Source organism: Volvox carteri, assembly GCF_000143455.1.
Source record: "Volvox carteri f. nagariensis unplaced genomic scaffold VOLCAscaffold_34, whole genome shotgun sequence".
Taxonomy (NCBI): domain Eukaryota; kingdom Viridiplantae; phylum Chlorophyta; class Chlorophyceae; order Chlamydomonadales; family Volvocaceae; genus Volvox; species Volvox carteri.
The window spans coordinates 689,535-713,574 of NW_003307577.1; the positions used below are offsets into that span (position 1 = coordinate 689,535).

General features: G+C 58.5%; 1 protein-coding gene across 1 annotated transcript; it reads right to left on the reverse strand.

The window, feature by feature from the left end:
* Positions 1 to 1,181: 1,181 nt before the first annotated feature.
* VOLCADRAFT_93905 (uncharacterized protein) lies at positions 1,182 to 23,796 on the reverse strand (the record flags this gene model as incomplete). Its single annotated transcript, XM_002953164.1, has 28 exons — positions 1,182 to 1,390; positions 1,679 to 2,041; positions 2,111 to 2,677; positions 2,912 to 4,008; positions 4,591 to 4,685; positions 5,339 to 5,488; positions 6,190 to 6,542; positions 6,856 to 6,988; positions 7,479 to 7,551; positions 8,412 to 8,523; positions 8,940 to 9,044; positions 9,387 to 9,749; positions 10,260 to 10,654; positions 11,248 to 11,396; positions 11,729 to 11,737; positions 11,793 to 11,960; positions 12,522 to 12,650; positions 13,215 to 13,381; positions 13,743 to 13,836; positions 14,499 to 14,615; positions 15,122 to 15,226; positions 15,761 to 15,827; positions 17,573 to 17,642; positions 17,916 to 17,994; positions 18,634 to 18,727; positions 19,114 to 19,186; positions 19,843 to 19,972; positions 23,728 to 23,796. The coding sequence occupies 28 exons, from the start codon at positions 23,794 to 23,796 to the stop codon at positions 1,182 to 1,184; spliced, it is 5,535 nt and encodes a 1,844-aa protein (XP_002953210.1).
* Positions 23,797 to 24,040: the final 244 nt, after the last annotated feature.

Consider the following 24,040-nt stretch of genomic DNA (forward strand, 5'->3'; position numbering starts at 1 on the left):
GCGGTGTTACCCCCTCGACGGGGGCTATCTCCCCTGGACTAGCCCAGGGAGGGAGAGGCGGAGGAGGGTAGTAGTCTCAGGAGGCTGTTTGGCGTCTTGTGGTGTGAGCTCTTTGCGCTCTTTTTTGCGTGAGGATTTTTGAGCTTGGTGACCTCCCCAGCCCGGGAAGACTCGTCGGGCTCCCGGTCGCCCAAGTCCTGGTAGCGAGCTCTCTGAGATGCTCGGTTCGTTCGGTCGGCAGGAAGAGCCCCCCAGTTGCGACTTCGTTTATGTTAGGAGACCAACGGGCATAGATCCCGTCTAGTTGGAGCGCCAAACAAGCGCTGTTGCGTGCCGGCCGTCGTTTCCCGTGCGGCCTGACCCGGGGGCGGAGTGCATGAGACTAACCAGCCGTATGCACCCGCCCCCCGCGCTGTGCTTCGGCCCTGGGCCCCCGGCTTTTCAGCCCACAGTGTAATCAACGTCATACATACATACATACATACATACATACATACATACATACATACATACATACATACATACATACATACATACATACATACATACATACATACATACATACATACATACATACATACATACATACATACAGATTCGCGCACAACGCGGGAGAGCGCTCTTCCTCTTAATCTCCCCACACAGACTCGCGTCTTTCATGACTCACGTCCGTCCTCTGGAGCCGAGCAGCCCGCTCACGTACAGTCCCCGAAGTTGAGAAATAGATTGAGCCACATGGATGTGTGGATCAGAGGCAGCAGCTGCTGCGCCCAAGGAGGCGGCCTGACGACAAGATCTTCAGAAACAGTGTCACAGGAGTCACTCACACACAGGGGGCCAACCAAATGTAGGGCAGACACCAGGCAGACAGGCTCGATATCTAGACAGAGGGCATATATTCTATTGCCCCTCCGCTCGTTCCTACAATACAATGCACAACGCACACACACACACACCCGGCAATGGCCGACGCAAACCACACCATTCAACACCCAAATACACAACACGAAACCAAACAGGGAGGCGCTCACAGGATATCTCTCGCACATACATAGTTGCGTGAAAGGTTCCGCCATACCACCATCATCCACCTCGGCGAACACCCCCCCCATCCCCCCCCCTCAGGCAAAAGGCGCCGCTGGAGCTGTTTGAAGGGACCGCCGCTGGTCCCACCTAACGTTTCACTTCCCAGCGGAGGTGCCCTTGCTACCAGTTGCCCTGCCGAAAAGCCGCGACAGCTTAGAGCCTTTCTTTGAGGCAGCCTTCTCGCCACCGCTGCCGCCGGTGGCCGCCAGCCCAGCGGGAAGCTGCGTGATGCTGCCGCCGCCGACGCCGGCGCCGTCGATGCTGGCAGCGGAAGAAGGTGCCGCCACTGGCGCTGCCGCCGCCGCTGCAGCGGCGGCAGAGGCTGGCGGCACCGCCGGCATCGCCAATCCCCCAATCACCTCCACATGCTCCTGCGGGCGCTGCCGCTCCATTTGCGGTGACGGCGGTAGCGACGGCGGTGGCATTGCAGCGCGGTGGTACAGCGGGCGCGGTGCAGGGTCCAGCGCCGTGCTTCCACCGCCGCCGCCGCCGTCCCGCACAAAGTCATCTCGCCTCTGCTGAGTCCCCGGGTGTGCGCCCTGCTGGTGCAGCGGGCTTATGGACGACGACGCCGACGGACCTGCAGACGCACCAGGCATGGCCGCAAGCTGAGAAGACGCATCGCGGCCAGCATTCGACTGCAGCGCCTCCAACTGCATCCGCATCGCAGCAAGCTCGCTCCGCAGCGCGCGGATCTGAGGCTCCGCTGCCGTCACCTCGGCGTCTAGTAGGCCGCTGCCGCCGGCGACTACAGCTCCGGCCGAGGCATTCGAAGATGCGCGTTGGTTGATGCCGTACAGTAAAGACGCGGCAGGCAGGCCGGTTGCGGAGGGGAGGCCCCCGCCGAGGCTGTTGACCTGGGCCATACTGTTGCCTTGTTGCGGCAACGGCTCTTGCAAGCTGCCGAAATGTCCGCTGCCGCCGCGACCCCCGGCAACCCCGGCCGCTGCAGCCGCTGCAGCCACGGCGGCGGCGGCAGCTTGCAAGCTGAATGTGATGCAAGGAGCTCCGGATGCCGACTCACGAGCGTTATTGTGACCCGTGGGACTGCCCGAAACGTGCTGCTGTAGCAGGTGACCGCTAACACCGCTGATGACGCCCCCGCCGCCACCGGGCGTCGTACTTGCCGCCGTACCAGCGCTGCCGCCGCCGCCGCCAGCAGCGGCCGTGTTACCTGCGGCGGCAGCTGCGCTTGGGTAACCCGCGATGCCCACATTGCCGCTAACGGCCGCGTGTATGTTTGCGGTGCTAGAGGCCGGACGGACGACCTGCTGCAGTGCGAGATGCAAATAGGATGGCGTCGCGGTAGCCGGCGACTGTTGGGCCTGGCCCGTACGGCCAAATGCCTCAGAATCGGCTCCCACATATGCCGCCTGGCTGAAGGCGCGCGAGCCGGCGCGAGACATCCCTACACCATAGCCGTACAAGCCCATGCTGGCATTGAAACCGGCAGTGGAGTTGCTGGCAGAGGCGGCGGCAGCGCCGGCTGCAGCTGCACCGGCAACGGTATCGCTCGACGTCATGAGCGCTGCTGGCATTGTCGACAACGGACTGCCGCCGCCGCCGCCGGCTGCGGCCATTCCGCCGGCGGCTCCAGGCAAGGACAGGCCCATCGCAGCCGGGGCCTCCGTCAGGATGCTGCCTTGCGGCTGCATTGACAGCAGCCGCTGCTGCTGCTGCAGCTGCTGCTGCTGCTGCGGCGGCGGCGGCGGATGATGCGCCAGCGCGGTGCCGGCAGCGGTGCCTAGGTGCAAGGAAGTTGACCCCGAGCCGCCCCTCTCCGCCACATCAGACGACTCAAATTGCTTTTGCTGCTGATACATACTCAACGACCGCTGAAAGAAGCTTGACGGCCCTCTTAAGCTGTTCGAGTACAGCAACTGCGGCGGCAGGTACTGGTGCGCGAAGGGGTGTGCTTCCACGAGCCACATCCGCCGCGCAGCGACGGCAGCAGCCGCTCCGCCGGCGCCGGGGCCGCCGCCGCCGCCGTTGTCGGCTCCGCTGCCACCCCCGCCATCCTCCGCCTCCAGGAACAGCGGTCCGCGAATGTCCGCCGTTGCGCCGCTGGCTCTCAAAGCCTGAGCCTCGCCGTCCGGCGATACCATCGTCATGGGTGGCGCACGGCGCGCCAGGTCGAGGAGCTCGGCGAGCACGGGACCAAAGTACAGCATCGTCGATCCGGCCGCCGGCGCCGTACATGTTCCCATGATAGTGCCCAGCGCCAAAGCCTCCTGCAGCTGGAGGCAGGTCGAGGTGCCGGGGACTGGCAGCATGGCAGCAGCTTCGAGAAGGGCTCTGCCGACGCGGTGGAGGGCTGCCAGGCGCAGGCCCGCCGCCGCCGCCGCTGCGGCGCTGACGGCTTCGGCGTCGGCGCCGGCAGGTAGCAGAGGCCGCGGCGCCGACGGCAGCACGGCAGCCGACATGACACCACTGCTGGCCTCAATCCTTACGGCGCCGTACGTCGCAACTGCACGGTCAAACGCAGCTGCCATGCGCGCCGACAGCTCGGCCATCTCCGCCGGCATGAGCATGCGACACAATCCCGTGTAATCGGCCACCGCGACTATTAGCACAGCCGCATCTGTCCAGACGCGCACGCCGCTGCTGCCGCCGTCAACGGCGTCACCGCCGCGGGCTCCGGCGGTGGCAGTGGCGGTGGCAGCTACGGACTCCACTCCCGCCGCCGCGCCGCCAACCATCGAACCAGAGCCGTCCCCCCCTGCTCCGCCAACCCCCCCCGCCGCGTCACTAGCCCGCGGGTGCTGTACGCCGGCGGGTAATGCGGGCTCCGTCAGGGGTGATATGGCGGCGTGTCCGAGCCGCGAATCGCTCTCCTCCACACTCGAGTCGCCTCGCGATAGGCCAGGGACAGGCTCCCTGGAGCGCAGGTGCTGGCGGATGCGCGCCAGGAGCTCATTCCGCCTGAGGTGGTGGGGAAGGAAGGAGGCAGATCGTATGGCGTTGGTTGCGTAGGTAGGTGTGCAGACAGACAGGTATATGGATCAAGAGGATGATAAGGCGGATCAGTTAAAAATGTAAGCGTGCAAGGTAAATAACAGGACTCATGTCTGCACATCACGGTCCCCCCGGTGGATGATGGCTTCCAATATACACAGGCCATCCTCTGTCAGAGAGAGTGCACTTTTTCCTCCCTCCGCCTTCTCCCCCCCCCCGCCTTCTCTCCCGTCCGCCTGGTGCAGTTCGGACGTCGAAAGCCAATGTTCTTTTCCCCTTGCACATGATTTCCGATTTGCCCTCCCCCTTCCCCCCTTGCCCCTCCCCTCCCTCTTCCCCCCTTGCCCCTCCCCTCCCCCTTCCCCCCTTGCCCCTCCCCTCCCCCTTCCCCCCTTGCCCCTCCCCTCCCCCTTCCCCCCTTGCCCCTCCCCTCCCCCTTCCCCCCTTGCCCCTCCCCTCCCCCTTCCCCCCTTGCCACTCCCTTCCCCCTTCCCCCCTTGCCCCTCCCCTACTCCCTTGGTTTCAGAGGTGGTCAAAACCCGCTTGTACCTGAATGGCTTCGTGACATACGTGTTAGCGCCGCATTTGAGGCCCTCCACCACCGCACTCTCGTTGTGGCGGGCTGACAACATGATGACGGGAACCTGGATGAGGAACCACGGAGGCAGCACGGAGGAACCACGGAGGTATGGGCAGGCAAGCCGAGATACCGCGGTGGTAGCGGTGGCAGCGGTGGCAGCAGTCAGTCAACAGCAATCGAAAGTCATCAGCAAATGTCATCACCACCCGAACTCAGGCCACGTGGTGTGGTGGGGGAGAGCGCACACGGAAAGTAAGGACCTGGGGTTCTGGGTAAGGACCGCACTCTCCGATCCAGGGGGAGGGGCGAGGAGCGTAATACCGCGTTCACCATCACACCTCACAGGATATGGGACTGGGGAGGAGAGGGACACCAGGGCAATCGCAAGAGGTCGGGAAGAATGGTGTGTGGGGGGGGGGGGAGAAAGACGAACCACGAGCGAGTGAAGCTGATGCGAAGGAAAGACTGATGCGCCAGAAGTAAGGAAGGCATAACCAGGGGGTAGGGGGGGGAAAGACGAACCACGAGCGAGTGAAGCTGCTGCCAGGGCAAGGGTAGGGGGGGAGGTGGAAAGAGGGCAAAGCCGGGGGAAAGGGTTTCGTTGTCCCGTCTTGGGCCCGTTCCTGGTCCAGGGTCCCGTCCCGCCACCTTGAACTCATGAGGGGAAATGGAGAAAACCACACGACCGCCTCCACGCGTACGTACGACCGGTCGTACCTGTTGCTTGTTGTACATTTGCCGTATGCAGCGGCAGACGTCGAAGCCCGTCATGTCGGGAAGGGAGCAGTCCAGCAGCACCAGGTCGGGCGGAATGCCGCCGTTGTGCGTTCCACACACGTACGACAAGCCCTGGGCGCCGGTGCTCGCCTGGTTGGCGGACACAGGGGAGGATACAGCAAAGTGAGGAAAGGGTTTAAGGTTGGAAGGGGTTGCAAAGGACAAATGGAAACAGCTTACGACCCTTTCTCAGACTCAAAGACGTGGGGCGAGCAGGCGAAGAGCAGGAGAAGAGTGGGTGGGGAAGAAAGAAATAAGGGAACCCTAAGAACAGTAACTGCCGAATATTAACGTCCACGGAAGCCTAACAACTGCCTAAGGAGCCCAAAGTGATGATGAGGTAATAGGCGGGTGGGTTAGGCGGGTGGGTTAGGCGGGAGGGGCCGGCACGGCTGGATGTACACATGTATGAGGCGGGGTGGCGGGATGGCGTTGACAAAGTTGACAAAGGCGGCCTCCGGAGATTACATTCGGAATACACACTGGTGGGTGGGTGGGTGGGTCCTCTGCTGGGTCCTCTGCTGGTTCCGCAGCACCTCAGGCAGTGCACCTCTCTAACTCGCTGCTGCTGTGGAACAAACACAAAGCTGCCACTTGTCCCGGAACACGCCTTTTCATAAAACGCGCCACCCAGCGACGAGGGTGGCGTCGTCCTGCACTCCGGGACCCAAACGAACCAACCACAACACGAGCCCGTCGTCTAACCTTGTGTATCATCTTTAAAAAGCCGCAACAAAAGCCCCGCGGTAAGTGAGAAGACTCCGTTTCGGCCTCTTAACTGACTCACTCACCCTTACGTAGCGGTAATGCTGACTCGCGAGCATTCCCTGGAGCACCACCTGGTTGACGTCATCGTCGTCAATACACACAATCAGCCGCTGGTCACTCAGGCTGCCGCTGCCGCCACCGGCGGCGCTGCCGGCAGCGGCGGCAGCCGTCGCGATGGTGCCGCCCGCCGTGGAGGCCGCCGCCGCCGCCGCCGCCGCCGCTGCAGCGGCGGCAGTCACGCTGGCAGCGTCCCCGTTGCCGCTCTCCAGCTCCTCACTGCCCCCCCGGTGCGTGACGTTGCCGCTACCACCGATGCCCAAACCGATACCGCCATGTGGGTCAGCTATGACCAGATTTGATATCGTCTCCAATGCATCTGTACGTCCGTCCGTCCGTCCGTCCGTCCGGCCGGCCGGCCGGCAATCAAAGGACCCCGGTAGCCGGCAATGTCAAAGCACCGCAGCAGCAGCACACGGATGGGTGACCAGGGAGGCGAGGGCGGTAAGGAAATGTTAATGTTAATGTTCCGTACCATACAAGGATAAGTAGATGTCCACGCGCACATACACATACACGCACACACATACACATACATGTACACGTCCGTCATACGGCGTCCGTTCCAAAACTTCTACAGCTTACACCTGCTAAATGTGTGTTGTGTGTGTGACAGCGCACACCGCACGCACCCTCATCATGCTCCCACTCGCCGTACGCCAGCTGCGCCCGGATCCTCGCCAGCAGCTCATTGCGCTTGAAGGGCTTCGTCACGTAGTCGTCAGCGCCCAGGTCCAGACCACACACCACGTGCTCCTCCTCCGTCTGCACGGAGCAACGATAGCGGGCCGGGGCGGGGCGGGGCTGGGTGGGGTGGGGTGATAAAAACACACACCAACGCGGTAATGTAAGCGATGGTGTACGAGGTCGATGGCTATGTAAATCGCGCTCACGGCGAGTAGAATCCCGACCCAAAGAGGATCAATACCCTGATCAATGTCAAAGAATTTGTGATGCCAGGTACGTAAGAAAATCCAAAGCCACCTGATTTTTATGACGTCCAAATCCGTCAGACATACATACAAGGTGTAACCCGCAAGCAGCGCTTGAACACGTGTTTGCATGTAACTGAAAACCAGGCTGTCGATAGAGGATGTCTTCCCCCCCACGCATCCAACCACCCCGCCGGACTGGCTGTCCAGCTAACTGACTTCTTACAATCCATTTCCTAAAGACCCCCCGGCTTCCCGCAGCCCCTCCTCCCCTCCCCTCCCCTTCCCCTGCCGTTCCCCCCCCCCGCCTACTGAGCTCGTACTTGCGCCGAAACCATGATGATGGGCACGTGGACGTTGGGCGTCATGGCTCGAAGCCTCTGCAGCACCTCATACCTGGTCCCATCATTCGGGGGAATGGCGAGGAGGCGGACGGTTGGGACCAAAGGACGGTGTCAGGATTAAAACAACAGAAACGGCGTTCCATGCTATCTATATCCAATACATCCAATAAAGGAATTAAGGGGAAAATGAACGAATAAATACCGGATACTAGGAAACAATGTGAACTCGCGTAGTGGGGTAGAGAGTGGGTATACAGAGACGGGAAGACTCACACATCCTATACACATGCTGCATTGATACCTATATATACATACCTATATATCGGTATACATACAGGTATTATATGTTATATGTATTATAGGTATTATTATATGTATTACAAATTACAAATTACATACACATGTACACTCAAGGTACTTGAAGCAAGAGGCAGGCGGGGAGGACGGGGGACTTCAGCCGCTTCCGGACCGCGGGGACCGCTCCCACAACGGAGGCGCCTCTCCGGGGATACGCTCCACCCACCTGGCCGTACGGGGCAGTACGTACATCCGGAACCAAACCCCCTTCCCTACTTGACCGTGTCCCTCCCCTTCAATGACCCGTCCTTAATGGCTTTGACACTTACCAACGACAACAGTAATCTCCCCTCCCCTGCCCTGCCCTGCCCTGGGCTCCCAAAAACCCCTACCCGTACCCATTATCGGCCGGATCGTACGGGCAGCTTTCCTTCCCCTCCTCACCCTCCGAACACATCACACATTACCCCTTTCCCGTTCACCCTCCCACAGCCTCAACCACCCCCGTCCCGCCTTCAAGAATCACTTTTGGGTCCGGATCTTGTCTTTGCCCTCCGCGCCCACACACAACCTCCCCCCTCCAGGTCCGCCGCCCCCCCTCCCCGCGCTTCTCACCCGTCCATCTCCGGCATCATGCAGTCCAGCAGCACCAGGTCGGGCAGTGCGGGGGCAGTGGCCACGTAGCGGAGGGCCTCCGGGCCACTGGGAACAGCAACCACCTCGTAACCTGGAGGCGGAGGGGGAGGGGCAGGAGGGGCAGGAGGGGGCCAGCGGCGTAACGGTTTGAGTGTGCGTGTGTGAGAGTGTGCGTGTTGTTGTGGGTCGGGGTAGGGTGGATGGGTTGTACAGGAATGAGTGGACGGGTTGCACGGCGGCTGGCATGCATGATGCGAGGATCCGCCCGCTTGCTGTGTGCTCCCTCCTCCCTCCTCTCCCTCCTCTCCCTCCTCTCCCTCCTCTCCCTCCTCTCCCTCCTCTCCCTCCTCTCCCTCCTCTCCCTCCTCTCCCTCCTCTCCCTCCTCTCCCTCCTCTCCCTCCTCTCCCTCCTCTCCCTCCTCTCCCTCCTCTCCCTCCTCTCCCTCCTCTCCCTCCTCTCCCTCCTCTCCCTCCTCTCCCTCCTCTCCCTCCTCCCCTCCGCCTTACCCGTGCTCCCCAGCAGCGACTTCACAACGGACTGATTGACATGGTCGTCATCCACGGACAGCAGCAGGAAGCGCTTGTACATGGTGTAGTGGAAAGGACGGGGACCTGCAGGCGGGAGGGTGCGTTGTGCGAGTGCAGTTGCGCAGCTTCGTTTTTCGTTCCGTTGCATATCGTGTGAGGAAGGAACAGTGACCGATATCGCTTTTTCGCACCCGTACGATGGCGAACCGCCGACAGCACCGAAGGACCCTGTTTCAGGCACTCTAATAAAAGTCTTCTGAGTTTTAATAAAAAAAATTCACGAAATAAACTGTATGCGGAGCAGGCCGCTCAGGCGCTCAGTATCTCTGATTAGAATCCTGCTGCCTCACCTCGCTAACCTGTTCTCTTTACCCCGCCCCTTGCTGTAACCCCACCACTGCCGGGCCCCCCCCCGCCCCGCCTCACCGTGCACAATCTTCGAGTCGCCGCCCGGCAAGTTTGTCAGCGCGTTCGGCGCCGTCTCGCCTGCCGTACGAACGCCGTTGTCGCCAACACCAGCCGCCGCCGCCGCCCTGCCGGCACGGAATCCCCCCTTTCCCTTGCCCGTAGCAGCCACCGCCATTAAACCCCCTCCTCCGCCGCCACCACCGGGCCCCATCCCAATGTGGCCCGCCATCGCCGCCCCCGCAGCCGTACCAATCAGAAGCGGCTGCACGGCAGGCGGGTTTCCACTCTCGAGTGAGGTGGGCAACGAATCCCGTACGGACTGGGCGTACGGGCGGGACGATGCCAGAGCCGAGAGCTCCGCGGCGTTGTACATCAGCTCGCCTGACCCCGGAAGGCCATGGACACGCATACATACACAGAGAGAGAGGGAATTAGCGTTGGGAAGACAGAGTTCCGGTGGGTGCTGTGGTGAGAGCGATCAACATACACAGCAAAAGCGATGAAGAAGGCACTACCAAATCCAATCCAGCTATAGGACACGACACGATGTGACACACACACACATACACACACACGCGTACACACCAGACAAGAGCACGCGCCAATATCGGCTCCGAGACCCAAACCCGCCACTACCCCCCCACCCGGCCCCCAGAGGGAGTGAGGCAGCTGGGGGAGAGAAATGGAAGTCAAAGATACGCCTGAAGAGAACGGAAACGGACATTAAGACGGACATCCAGTGTGGCAAGGAGGCTGGAAAAAGAGGAAAAGGGACCGGAAGGGGGGAAAAGGAGACATTCACACATACACACGTGGGCACATGGGCACGTATTCACATAGTTACATGGGCACATATTCACATATTCACATGGGCACATTTTCTCCACGCACCGTACTGCTCCAGCTCCGACTCCGCCACGGAGCCTCCGAGGCCTCCCCCAGCTCCCGGACCCAGGCCCCGGCCGCCGCCGCCAGGCAGACGGCTGACGTCACTGCCCGTCATCACCGTACTGCTGTCGTCACCGGCACCGCCGCCGCCGCCGTCGCCCAGCCGCGGCGTCACGCCCGACGCCGTCGCGCTGGCAGTGCCAGTGCCAGTGCCAGTGGCCGTACCGGCACCGCCGCCGCCGCCGCTGCCCCTGGGGCCGCCTTCCCCCCTCGCCGCCACCGCAGCAGCCGCTCCTGCACCTCCGGTGGATACCGACCCATCCTGCGTGGCCCCCGCCAGGCTGCTGCCTCTCTGGGCCGCCGCCTTAGCATCCTCCAGAGATTCCCGACCCATGGGCCTGTGCTTGTGTGTGCGCGTAGTGAGAAGGGAACGCAAACAACAACACCTCACCATCACCCACTACCACATCAACCCGCAGCATATACATATATATGCATGTATTTATGTCAGTATTTTTTAGATTTGCCTTATGAAGAAGTAACACAGGTATGCCGCTTCCGTTGAACAGCGCAACACACTGCAGCGAGTGTAATAGTGTGATGTGTAGTAGTGGCTCTCTGATACAGTCGTGACGTGCACTGTTCCGAAGTCCACGAAGGCCCGTCCCGCCCCGCCCTCCCGCCCCCGTACTCACCCTTTCCCCCTCCCCGAAAGCCCCCCCCTTTTTCCCCTCCCTCACACCCCCTCCCTCCCCCTCCGGGCAGAGGAGCAGTTGCGTGTCACATCTGCCATGTCTGTCACAGTTCACACAGAAGGACAACACGTGCGTGTCATGGCATCTCACGGCATGGCATGTCTTCGGACTCCCTACAGCAGCAGCTCTTCTCGCAACTCTCTGGACGCCAGTCGGCTGTTGTTGTTCTTCTTGGCTTTGCTGCCATTATCATACATCATACAACATCGTATCCCTCCCGCTCCCCGCCCACGCACCTCGCCAGCGGCAATGTGAATGTGAAGGCGCTGCCCTTGGCCTCAATGGAGGATACGTTGATGGTGCCACCGTGTGCCTTGACCAGCTCCTGTACGATATTGAGACCTAAACCGAATCCGCCGTACTTGCGACTGATGGACATATCCACCTACAAGCGGAGGGAAGGGCAGAATGGGTAGATGGGGGAGTAAGGTTGAGGAGAGGAGGAAGAGGGAAACCCTGATGTGAGTTGTTGGGAAGGGAGGGGGATGGAGGAGAGGGGGATGGAGGAGAGGGGGGGGGAGAGGGCACGAAGGGCAAACGCGTCAGGTGGGAGGTGCAGAAGAGGGCGAGCGGAATCCGAATGCGTGCCGGTGGGCTTACGGTATACATAGCAGGGAGACGTGAAGACCTTTGGAAACTACCACTCCCACTCCCACTCCCACACACTCCGTCGGCAGTTGAAAATGCTTTTTGCACCGTACCATAATTCCACCCTACCTGCAGCGCCTGCAACCACCGACAGCAACAAAACGCGCAACAAGTAGTGTACACGTGCACCCACCTGCTCGAAGGGCAGGAAGATGGTGGCGAGCTTGTTTCTGGGAATGCCAATACCCGTGTCCGACACGGTCACCGCCACCCGCCTGCCGCCCTCCACCTGACGCGCAGTGACACGGATCTGACCGCGACGAGTGAACTTGGCGGCATTGCCGAGCAGGTTGTTCAGAATCTGTTGCGAAAAAGTTGGGGAGGGGCGAGAGGGTGGCAAGCAGGGGTTCAGAGGGGGGGAGAGGCACGGGGCGGGGTGGGGGGGGGAGCCGTCACTCCACACGATAATGATGCAAGAAGAAGCCGGAAATCAACTGCCAACACGTCCAAAGTTGGAGTTTGGACGTGTTGGGGGGGGGGAGGTTGCGAAGAGATGAGGGCAGCCTGCAAACAAAACACAGTAGCAGGCAGCAAGCAGACTGAACCAGGAATTGAGCCATGTGGGGGCTGCGTCCTTGTGTAGAGGGAAAAAACACGGGGACTTCCGCACCCCCCTCCCTCCTCTCGTTACCCCAAACACCGCCCGTCAAGCCCCAACCCCGCCTGCCGTCCACCACCCCAAATAAACCGGCCATTTTCCCACTTACATGCCACCCCCCACTTCACGCTCTTAAGCCACTCCCCCCCCTCCAAGAACCATCCCTAAAACCCTAAAACCCTAAAACCCAAATACATACAACACCTGGGCGCCCCTCCCGGCCCCCTTCCCGCGCCACTTCTTCCCCCAACCACACCCACCCACCTGCACAATCCTGCCCGAGTCCCCCATAACCAGCATGCGGGGAGGCACCAAATTCGCCAGCACCACCTCGCTATCCACCAGCGACCGAGTCAAGTCCAACACGTCATCGACCACGTGACGAAGAACAACCTTCGGCAGCACCGGGGCAGGGAAGAGGGGAGAAGGAAGGGCGGGAGGGCGGGGAGCACGGGAAATACGAACCACTGACACTTGAATCACACATCACGGATAGACGGATACTCCCGAGGCGGGGGGGGGAGACGAACCACGAGCGAGTGAAGTTGTTGCCAAGGAAAGAGTGCTGCAGCAGGTGTATAAAAAGCAGAACTGACCAGTCGGCGGTGGCCGGGGCGGGGAGGGGAGGGATACATACCATAAGGAAGAAGGAATAGTTAGTGTTTTTACAGAACAAAGAGGTTTTGTAGAAAGTTCACCTAGGAATGATGGGTATTCAATAGGAGGTTTAATACACAGGGTTAGGAGGCGGATGAAGCAATCACGGTGAAGGAAAAGAGCTCTCCGTCGGGGGAGATCAACAATTGCATTTCAAAACAGCATTCGAGCTAGCTACTTTCCCCAAACAGGGGGGAGGGAGAGGAAAGAGAATTTTGACCACGGTTATAGGCAGGCAATGCATTGTGCGGCGGCCTGCGCACATCAAATCCCGCCTGCCCCCCTTCCCCCGCTCCCCACCTGCTCTTGTTTGAGCACCAGCTTATTTTGTCGAAGAGCCGCTGCGTCCATGACGTCATTGATGAGCGCCAACAGCCGGGCACCTGATGTACGGATAATGTAGATCTGCCGCCGTACACCCTCGGGAAGCACACCGCAGCAGCCGGACAGCATGCCTTCGGAGATGCCTGTGCACGCGCGCGGATGGGGAGGTGCAGCGGGTAGGGATGGTGGGCAAGTCAAAAGTGTCAAGACGAGCCTGCAGCCCCCCGGGGACATTGGAAACAATCGAGACAAATGCAATCGAATGTTACGATGTAAAGATGTCAGGATGTGGGGCCAGGATAGCGGCCGAAGAAGGCGGCGGGTTGGAGGCGGTGGAGGAGTACAAAAGAGGGGATTGTGTAGCACTCCACAAGTACGGGAGGAGGTGGAGAGGTGGAGAGGTACCCACCCAAGTGCAAGAGAGTGCCCTGGCCCCCTGGCAGGGCCCCCCCTTCCGTGGCCGCAGCTGAGTCTTCCCCCTTCCCCCTCCTCCCTCGCCTCCACCCGGCGGCCCCCTGTTACCTATAATGCCGTTGAGGGGTGTCCTCAGCTCGTGGCTCACGGAGCTCATGAACCTCTCCTTCTGCTCCAATAGAGCCTTTGGGTGGGTGGGCGGGTGGGCGCGAAAATTGAGGGGGGAAGTGAGGGGGGAGGGAAGGGGTATGCGTGTGTGTGTGGGGGGGGGGGGGGAGGAGGGGAGAAGGAGGAGAGGTCACAGGCAAGCATGGTGTAGTGTGTGTTGTAGTGCGGTGGGAGAGGAGGTGCGGTGGGAGAGAAGAGGGAAGCGCATGAAGAACACATGTAGCTTCACGAACCAGGTGCGTCTGACTAAGAGTGTGACTATGACTATGACTGTGGCTGTGTGGCTGTATGTGTGTGTGTACATATATTAGGTGTGTACATAACTCGGGGGTCATAAGCTGAGTTACAAGCAGAGGCCGTAAAGGGTATCGCGGGAAGGGTCGGTGGGGCAGAAAACCATATCTGCAAAATGATAAATCAACCCAGAATAAAAAAAAATGAAATCCGATGCCGAAATAAAGGAGCTAAGGAAAGAGCTAAGGGAGGGGGGAAGGAAGACGAACCACGAACGAGGGAAGCTGATGCCAAGGATAGACTGATACGCCAGAAGAGAGAAAGCCAGAGATCAGGCAGAGCTTCTGAATCTACATTTCCTCTTGTAAAGGACGTGAATCATATGCACGGGAAAAAAGGGATGGGTAGGGGCCATATATATATACACACACATACACCCAGCACCTGCAGCTCCGTTATGAGCTTAGCCTTGCTGCTGTTCTCAATCACTCGCATGGCGCTTTCCCTCCGAGCCTCGTACTCCTTGAACGAGCTGAGCATGAGCGTGGAGGAAAACAACACCTGCACGGGTGTGGGGGAGTTGGGGGCCCGGGAGGAGGAGGGGAATGTGCCACAAAGAATCACCCCCGTGTGTGTGTGTGTGAAACAAAACCCTCTTGCCAAAACCCTCCTGCCCCCGAGGGGATATATGGTGTATGTGTATATGCGCATGTGCAAGTGCGGGTGTGTATGTGTATATGTATATGTGTATATATATCTTGAGCCCTCGGCTCGTATCAGGGCGGTTTACAGGTACGGGGAACGCACCCACGACCATGTAACACACACACACATACACACATGTGTACGTCTATGTGTCTATCATGGAGATGTGAATGGACGTCTGGTGCTTCACTTCAGACCTTCCTTCACATTCTCGCACACACTCACACACACGGCGCACATACACACACGCCCACACATACTCTTCCTCATTCGTCCATTCTTTAACGACCCTAACGGTCACACGACCTCCTCCACAAACCCACACACACACGCGCACACCCTTTCCCCCCCTCCCCCCTTACTTTGGCGGAGAAGTCGCACCCCAGGTACAGCACCTCCTCGGTCAGCACGCTGATCCAGCCTAGCAGCGCCAGGTCCCACGTCACTGCAAACGTACACCATAGCAGCTACAAGCAGGCAGGGAAAGGGAGAGGGTGGGAAAGAGGGGATAAATCAATTGATAATGGTGGTGGTAATGGTAATGGTGATGGTGATGATGATGGTGATGATGGTGATGATGATGGTGATGGTGATGATGATGATATTCATGATGGCGATGCAAGACGCAAAGAACCAACTGCCGACCAATACGTCCAAAACAGAGAGCTGCAGACGGCGGAAGAGGAAAAAAGGGAGAATGAGCGAGTGAAGGACTTCAATCCACACCCATTACGACTTTGCTTGTGGGCTGTGGGTGTTTGTGAGCTAAGACGAACCACTGACGAGTGAAGCAGATACCAGAGATAGACGGATGCTGTGAGTGCAGGGGCCCCCCGGGAGGGTGGGAGGGTCCCAGATAGTGCAAGCCGAGCCGGGCGGCGGGCTGGACGGTGGTTCCGGAGCTGAATCAGGATGACGACACACGCGGGGGAAACACGCGGGATGCAATGGAGTACGTATGACACGGCATCCCCCACCCGGCCACCCACCCACCCACCCACCAAGTTCAACACATATATGATCAGCATGGTAAGCTGCAACGGCCGAGTCCGGACTTGCTCCATGGCTCTGAAGGAGTCGGGAGGGGCCGTTGGGGGGTGGGATTAGGAAGGGAGGGAATTGGGATGGGGTCGAGGTGGGGGTTGAAGGGTGGTAGAGTAGCGGGTTTATGAACAACAGAAACAGGTCAATGTTAGGGGCGCATAGTAAGCAGGGGCAGCAGCAGCTGCTGCGACTGCGAAAACGTGTAGCCGAACCGAGCCTCTATAATTTTTACCGGGCTCATTGGGACTCATTTTTTCTCGAAAAAGATGATCGCCTCTGTCGCATTGTGCAGCTATTGGAGCAGGTGTGCTACTGATGCTGCTGCTGCAGCAGCTGCAGAATGCGACAGAGGCGAATCAAAGCCTCTGGGGATGTGCGCCACGAGGGGGGAAATACGAGCCAGACGAGTGAAGCTGATACCTACACCGGGGGGGAGAAGAGCCCTGACACTTTACCATTTAGGGGAGGTGAGGGAAGACAAGGCAGGCAAGCTCCTTCCTCGCACATCTCCTCTCCCTCGCACCTCTCCTCTCCCTCGCACCTCTCCTCTCCCTCGCACCTCTCCTCTCCCTCGCACCTCTCCTCTCCCTCGCACCTCTCCTCTCCCTCGCACCTCTCCTCTCCCTCCCACTTCTCCTCTCCCTCCCACCTCTCCTCTCCCTCGCACCTCTCCTCTCCCTCACACCTCTCCTCTCCCTCACACCTTTCCTCTCCCTCACACCTCTCCTCTCCCTCGCGCCTCTCTTCTCCCTCGCACCTCTCCTCTCCCTCGCACCTCTCCTCTCCCTCGCACCTCTCCTCTCCCTCCCACCTCTCCTCTCCCTCGCACCTCTCCTCTCCCTCGCACCTCTCCTCTCCCTCCCACCTCTCCTCTCCCTCGCACCTCTCCTCTCCCTCCCACTTCTCCTCTCCCTCCCACTTCTCCTCTCCCTCGCACCTCTCCTCTCCCTCACACCTCTCCTCTCCCTCGCACCTCTCCTCTCCCTCGCACCTCTCCTCTCCCTCGCACCTCTCCTCTCCCTCGCACCTCTCCTCTCCCTCGCACCTCTCCTCTCCCTCGCACCTCTCCTCTGACAGACTCGACTGCACGAATCAACATGCACTCTTCACGACTATGCCTTTGGATACAAACCGACCTTTCCCTCTCACGGCGCATGCGCACACACACATCGCGGCTCAGGTGATCAAAACACACATGGGGGTGTCACAAAGTCACCACGAGCACACACACGGACAGACAAGGCAGATACCTTGCGGCTACCGAGTCCCTGCTGGCCACCCTCCGGTTGCCTGCAGCCCCTACGGCCGCATCCTTGTACTGCCGGAGCGAGCTGGTGATGCACCTATAGATGTGTGCACGTATGTATGTACATACATATCGGTACGTGCAGATGTACAGATGGTATCTGTGTGTCCGTGTCTGGGTTGTGTGTGCATGTGTCGCGTCATCTGAATATGTTGCATGTTTGGAGTTGTACACGCATGGACGTGGCAGCTTGCTGTTTGTCATGTGTACGATGTACGGCACCACCTTAACCCGTCCCACTGGCACCCTTAACATCCGAGCCCTAACACACATACACACACCCTGTACCACCCAGCCCCGCCCCTCGCAAGCAACTTCCCCCTCACCGGCAGCTTCCACTGCATGTTGCAAACAATCCTCCAGCTCTCCTTCCCTACAAAACCCCCCATTTTGTGGTTGAGATACCGATGTTAGAAATTCCTGACCTCCACCGCGTCCCTCATCCCCACTACAACCAACTTACTCCGTAAAGGCCTTATGCATGTACGGCACCACCGGCAGCATGGCCACGTGTGTTATGACCGACCAGAGCACTGTACACCAATATCCACGGCAAGTGGGCGGGCGGGTGAGTGTTGGGCGCGGGGCCCCGGGGATTGGGTTGGAGATTGGGTTGGTGATGCGTCGTATGCTTAGATTTCAAGAACTTAAGACCGAGCTGCATGACGGAAGCAACTTTTTCATGTGTGCGTGTGTACGGGGGAGAGGAGATCACGTGCAAAGTGTGTGTTTGGATGCTGGGCTTTCGTCAAGAGGGGTTAAGCAAGGAAGTGAATGTACGAGATGTACGGCCCCGGAGTCCGTACCTCTCTGCCAGCCAGTTGTCAGCAGGGCCGCCACTCCCGTGATTACCATCACTTCATCGAACAAGATGGCAGTGGCAGCCTGCACGTCAAAGAGGGCACGTGGCGGGTAGCGAGGGCGGCGGGTCACGGGAGGCCGACCTGATCATGTCATATGGGTGGAGGAAAGTGGCGAAGGGGGAGAAAGAGAGAGAGAGAGAGAAAGAGAGAGAGAGGGGGGGGTAGCGAGGCAGTGGAAATTATGTTGGTGTGGGAAGTGTATGAGGGGCGGGTGAGGGCATGAGAGACAAGGGGAGGAACACAGCGTCAGGGGGGGGAACACCGCGCATCTTGTGACTATGTAAAGAGAGAGCGGGGTGAGGGAGGGAGGGAGGAGGAGGGGAGGGAGGCAGAGGGGGCTGTTATAGCAGCTGGACCATGTGCGTCAGCAGCTAACAAGCTTGTGCCACCGCGAGAGGGAAATTTCCCAGGTTTGTTACGATCTGGATCTTAAGGAACTTAAAAAGAGATCTGAACAAACAGGACTCAGAGGCTGTTTCCGGGCCCTCCTGAATGTCGTGTCGTGTCGCCTCCCTCCCCTTGATCTCCTGCCCACACTTCGCATCCCAACGCACCCCAACTCATCGTGGCCGTTTTTCATGGCAGTTCTCTCTCACGCGGCATCCCCCCACCCCCCCACCCCCAAGGTTACGACCTCAAAAACCCACACGTCCGGCCTCACCTCCCGAGGCGTGATGGTTGTGGAGATCATTTTTAAAAGCATGAGTATGGAGGGGGTGGTGTGCATCCAGCAAATGTACCGCTGAACGACCACCCTGCGGTGTGGGGTGCAATCATGACGATGGTGATGATGACGATGATGATGGGCCCAGGGGTGGAGTTGGGGCAACAGCGGTGGCAACAGTCACGACAGTGCCGGCTTAAGTGATGATGGGGGCCCAAATAACCGTTAAAGCCATGTTATTTTCACGTATTTCTCACGCCAAACCGTGGTGGCGCTGCGTAGTGATGGCGGTAATGGCGGCGACAGCGGCGACAGTAACCGTCCTTGAAAGCCTTTCCTTCAGCATCATACCAGGAAATCAGTGATCTGCTCGGACCTCTTCAAATATCATTCGTTTATCCAACCACACACAGAAAGGATTAAATTGAACCACGGTCTCTGTATACTACACATTGAATTACAGTGTCGTACACTTACGGTCTTCCCGCGTCCGTCAGCGCAATGACGGGCACGAAGAAGCGAACGAGGATGTTGGTGGTGGAGGCCATGCCTGGGCACACATGTGAAAGAGGCCGACGTGGCGCGTGGAGGGGAGAGGCCGACATGAAACAGACGGGCGAGTATACAGACAAACAGGCAGGTTAACATATAGACGAACACATAAACAGGCAGACAGAGAGACGTGTTTGGAGACAATCACAGACAAACGGAGACGCGGGCAGGCAGGAAAGCAATCTGGCAGATGGTCAGTAAGATACAAAACTAGTTAGCTAGTTAGTAGGTAAGTAGATAGGTAGATAGATAGATAGGTAGATAGATAGGTAGATAGATAGGCAGGCAAGTAGATAGATAGGCAGTAGGACTGCAGGTACACCCACGTGGGCACGAGCGCACACTGGTGCAGGACGGAAGGCGCGTGAGCTGCTTTATCTTGACAGCATCATCTTGACAAAACAGAAAAAGCAACAAGGGAAAGTGCCCTCCCCCTTGTAAGGATGTGGGCGACCGACTCTCTGGTGGGGTGGGGTGGGGTGGGGTTACATTTTGCATTTTCAAGGCCGGTAAGGACACCTGCTATGCGTCCGGTTGCAGACCCGTCGACATGTGGGTGGGCGGACCGGTCCCGACACGGCATGGCAGTACGACCGCACGGAGGCATGCTGCTTCCACCCCTCCGCTTTTGTTCATCCATGCCTTAGCCTTTACCTTTAATGAATGTGGGCAGCAGGACGCAATCCATTTTGACGGTTTGGCGCTCGAAGATGATGTTGAGCAGGTCAATCGCCAGGGCGGTCAGGAAGACGGAGGTGGACCGGTCGTACACCGCGACAGGCACCTGCGTATACCGCAAAAGGCCATGGTTCCATAACTTCTGATTGCGATGTGGGTCCGCGGTAGGAGGGGGAGAGTGAGAATATCTTGGGTTGGGCGTCAACCGGCCAAGGTACTGTTGAAGCACATGACAAGGTACATACAGAGTTCAGTTGCCTTCGGGAGTCATCCAACAACTGCAGGTTTTCTGAATGAAACGAAAGAAAACCAAGGAGGCTTTCTGTGTATTTGCCGAGAGCGAGCGTACTCGGTTGAATGTCGTTGGCGCCTACGGCTGGACCGTACAGGGCTAGGGTAAGTCGTAGGAGTAGTGCGACGGAAAGAGTATGGTGAGTTCATAGTGTTAGGTTTCCGCTGCGGCTTCTGCCCTAATCTACAGCGTACAGCATCAGAGTCGCATCGGTAACCAGGCTCGCCCCCTCCCGCGCAAGCAAGCACAACTTTCCTGCCTGCAGGTACCTCTCCGTCTATTGCGAAGACAATGGGCTTCGTGCCGCTAGCCGGCGAGTTGTAGGCATGGTTTCGGAAGTCAGCACCGCCTGTTTACACTGTGGCATCTCATTCCTAAGCACACGGCGGCCGGAGCTAAGCCGCATATCCTCATGCAAATTGACTTCAGTGAGGCGTTTGATTCGGTCGACCATGAGACGCACTGGCGGTTCCTTGGGTTGTACGGGCTACACGGTCGTATTCTCAATTCACTGAAGAATAGCTACGCAGACGTGAAGGTTCGGGTCAAGTTGGGTGGTCAGTTGGGCCCCGAATTCTCCGTGGGGCGGGGCGTAAAGCAAGGGTGCCCCCTTAGTGTCACCCTTTTCGAACTCTTCATTGAGGTGTTCGCTCATTACATTGAGGCCCACGATACCGACTGCCGTGTGCGCCTTCCTGACCGATGGAGCATCCTCCATGAGCAGGGTGTAAGCCTGGCGGGCGGTGAGCTCACCAACTTGCTTTTCTGTTAGTGGTGCGCCATGAGAGAACCCAATGCTTACTACTCGGACTCCTTGCAAGGTGACGGGAATGGCCGAGAACGCCGCCAAGTGTGAAGTCCTCATTTTCGGGGGCACAGCACGGGGGCAGAAGCGCCTTATAGAAGCTGAGTACCGGTTAAGAGCGGGGCGTGTTTGAGGGTACTGACTGGCAACGAGACGGCACGGTATCTCGGGCTACATTACGGCCCAGGCACGCAGCTCTCAGCCTGCACCAAACAACTACTAGCGGCAGGAAAACGGGCCACGTTTGGCCTCAGTGCCCTGTGTCGGGATAAGAAAATTACTACCCCAAAGCTGTGCATGTCCTTCTATAACGCGCTGGTTGTGCCGGTTTTTTCGTATGGGCGACGCAAGTTTAGGGACCTAATTTTATTAGTGTGAATTTCGAGAGCGCAATGTGCGGTCAGTGGTAGGAGCGAGGAGCCCTACTATAGGGTTTCGCTTTATTGTCAGCTGTCACAGAGACCGCTCCAGTTCCATTGGGCCAACCTTGTGCTGCTAAGGTTCTGGAACTAGAGGCCGGGGACACTGTGCCACCGGGCCTTCATTGTCGACCTTCAGCTAGCACTGGGGGTGTTACTGAGTGCTGGACGAGCAAGGTCCTAGCTTTCCTTAAGAGTTTGGGAACTGAGTTCCCAGCCGGCCTGCGTGGTAACGACCTCATAGCGCACTATGCCAGTGGGAGCATACTTCAAAATTTCGCTAGTCGGCTAGACGCCCGGTGGGAGTGCCCGAATACCCTAGGTAATCCACGCACTTTCCCAAGTGGACGTACTGGCGTCAAGGCATATCGGTATCTGAACTGGATGGGGGCACCCCCGCTCAGGGGCACGCGGCACAAGTGGCTGGCCCGCGCTGGAACCGCCATGCCCCAACGTTTGCATCAAACGCTTATGCGTTTCCGGTTATGCTGCTGGGAGTTAGAGATTAATTGGGCTAACGGCCGTGAGCGCACCGCAGGCCTTGCAGGCTTTGCGGCTGTGGGGCGATGGAAGATGAAATGCATGTTTTTGTGGAATGCCCGGCTTACACAAGTACACGGGCGAAATATGAATGTGACCTTGCGTTTTAAGGGCGCGGCATGCGCACAATTATGGCCGACACGCGAGTGTGTTGATGGGCCAGACATATTCAGGGGCCCCGGCATTGCCATAATAAGCTACCACTGCTGCTAGTGCTGCTGTGACTGGTGCACCGCACTCAGCGTTGAGTCCGAGTGTCCTGCTTCAACCAAATAGGGCATATAGGTGAATCTGTACGTGATCACGTGATCAGGTGAATCACGTACAGATCACCGCAAAGGCCGAATAGAGTCCGCAGGTCAGGGTGTGCGGGCCGGACCCAATTCCCTACATACTTTCTTTCTATACAGGCTAACTCACCCCTTTTCCCCCACGCCACGCGATGCCGTTGGAGTCCCGCACATGCGCCCTCCATGTAGGGCCACCCGCATGCACATTCTACTTCTTCCGTTCGTTTAATAAAAGGCAGGCAGAAGCTGGCAATGCGGAATGCTCAACAGCAGCGCCTCTCAATGGGCCCGGGGCTTCATTGGAGGGTTTAGGACGTTAAGGTAAACGGAACGGGCGGAGGTGCCCCTAGCGGGGTGTGAAGCCGGGTGGGGTGTTAAATTATTTTGGCCCGGATGATTCCAAGGGACAGCTACTAGAGGGCGGTCCCTGCGGGACTGAGTAACCACGCGGCCTGTGCTCTCTACGATGTCGTCTACAGGGCTGGTGCTTCTTCCGTGGTAATCGGGAGACCGGGCGAAAAGGGTGGGGGAAGGGGATGGGAGGGGGAGAGGTGCACGTTGTTACTCGGTGCAAGGTTTGGTGTCTTCAGCCCATGTAGACCGTACTCCGTACAGCGTCCTCATGTGATTTCCTTGCTAGTTTTTCCTCTCCGCCCCGAAGGAAGAACTGGTCGAGTGGTGTGTGTGTGTGTGTCTATTCGTTTGTCCACCTTTCTCTGTTGCCTTGTGCCTCTCTGCCTGTGCATCTGTCTATCCATCTACCTGTCTGCGTGCTTTCGCTGCCTATTTGCCTGTATGTGTGAGAACAACACCAGCTAACGGATCGTAAAACAGAAACCCGTCATAAAGTCCTTGCTGAACGCGGTGGTAGGGCCTTAGTGGCAAAGTACGCATGAGCGGCCCCCTCATCTGGGGCCGCCAGGGAATGTGTGGGGGGGAAAGACGAACCACGAACGAGTGAAGGTGCTGCCAGGGCAAGAGTGTACCAGTGTGTGTGGGGGGTTCTTGGCACATGCAATTACCATAGGGCCGGGTGACTTCCCAAACTAGACTGGCTGAACGCAGCACCCGGTACGAAACCGTGTGTCCGTCCGTACATTTGTTCCGGGGTTTTGGGATTTTTAGAGTCAAGCCTTGGAAACAGCTGCCAGGGGTCGGGAGGGTGGGAGAAGGACCTTTAAAATTCTACATGTCCTTAGGAGATGCCCAAAGGAGGAAAGAGACGCTGGTAAGCTTGGGGGGAAGAGGAGGGCGTGAGGCAAAGCAACCGGACCCGATCAGCATATGCGCGAATGTCCTGAAGGATGCTGTCCAGCTACTGTGATAGATATACGGCTGTGAGTCTCCAAACCAGTGCAGGGGTGAGGGAAGATGAACATACCACCGTTGGGCTCCTGAGAGCTCTCTCGCAGCAGGATGGAGTAACCCCCCCATGGCCGGCGGAGTCTAAAAGAGAGCTAAGCGAGCCTACAACAGCCTCTCCGTAGTCAATAATCCACATCTAGGATGCCCCACCTGCTCCCGAAGCACGTCGAGGCCCTTTGGATTGTGGATGAACTGCCTCCCAAGCACCGTCAAGAACATGTAAGTTGTAACTCCAGTCCTGTAGAGGACATCGTAGAGAGTACAAAAGCGTCGTGAAAAATGAAAGCCTTGTCGAACAGGACAAGATATGCTATGATAGGTTCTCACATAATCCAGGGTAGTCCCACAGATGCCCAGAGCCGCGAAGTCCATGGTAACCTAGGCTGGTCGACAGATGAGTCAGTATCGGTAGCTGCTAGCTTTTTGCCTCCCGCTTTGCTAGCCTTCATGGTCCTTGACGCCG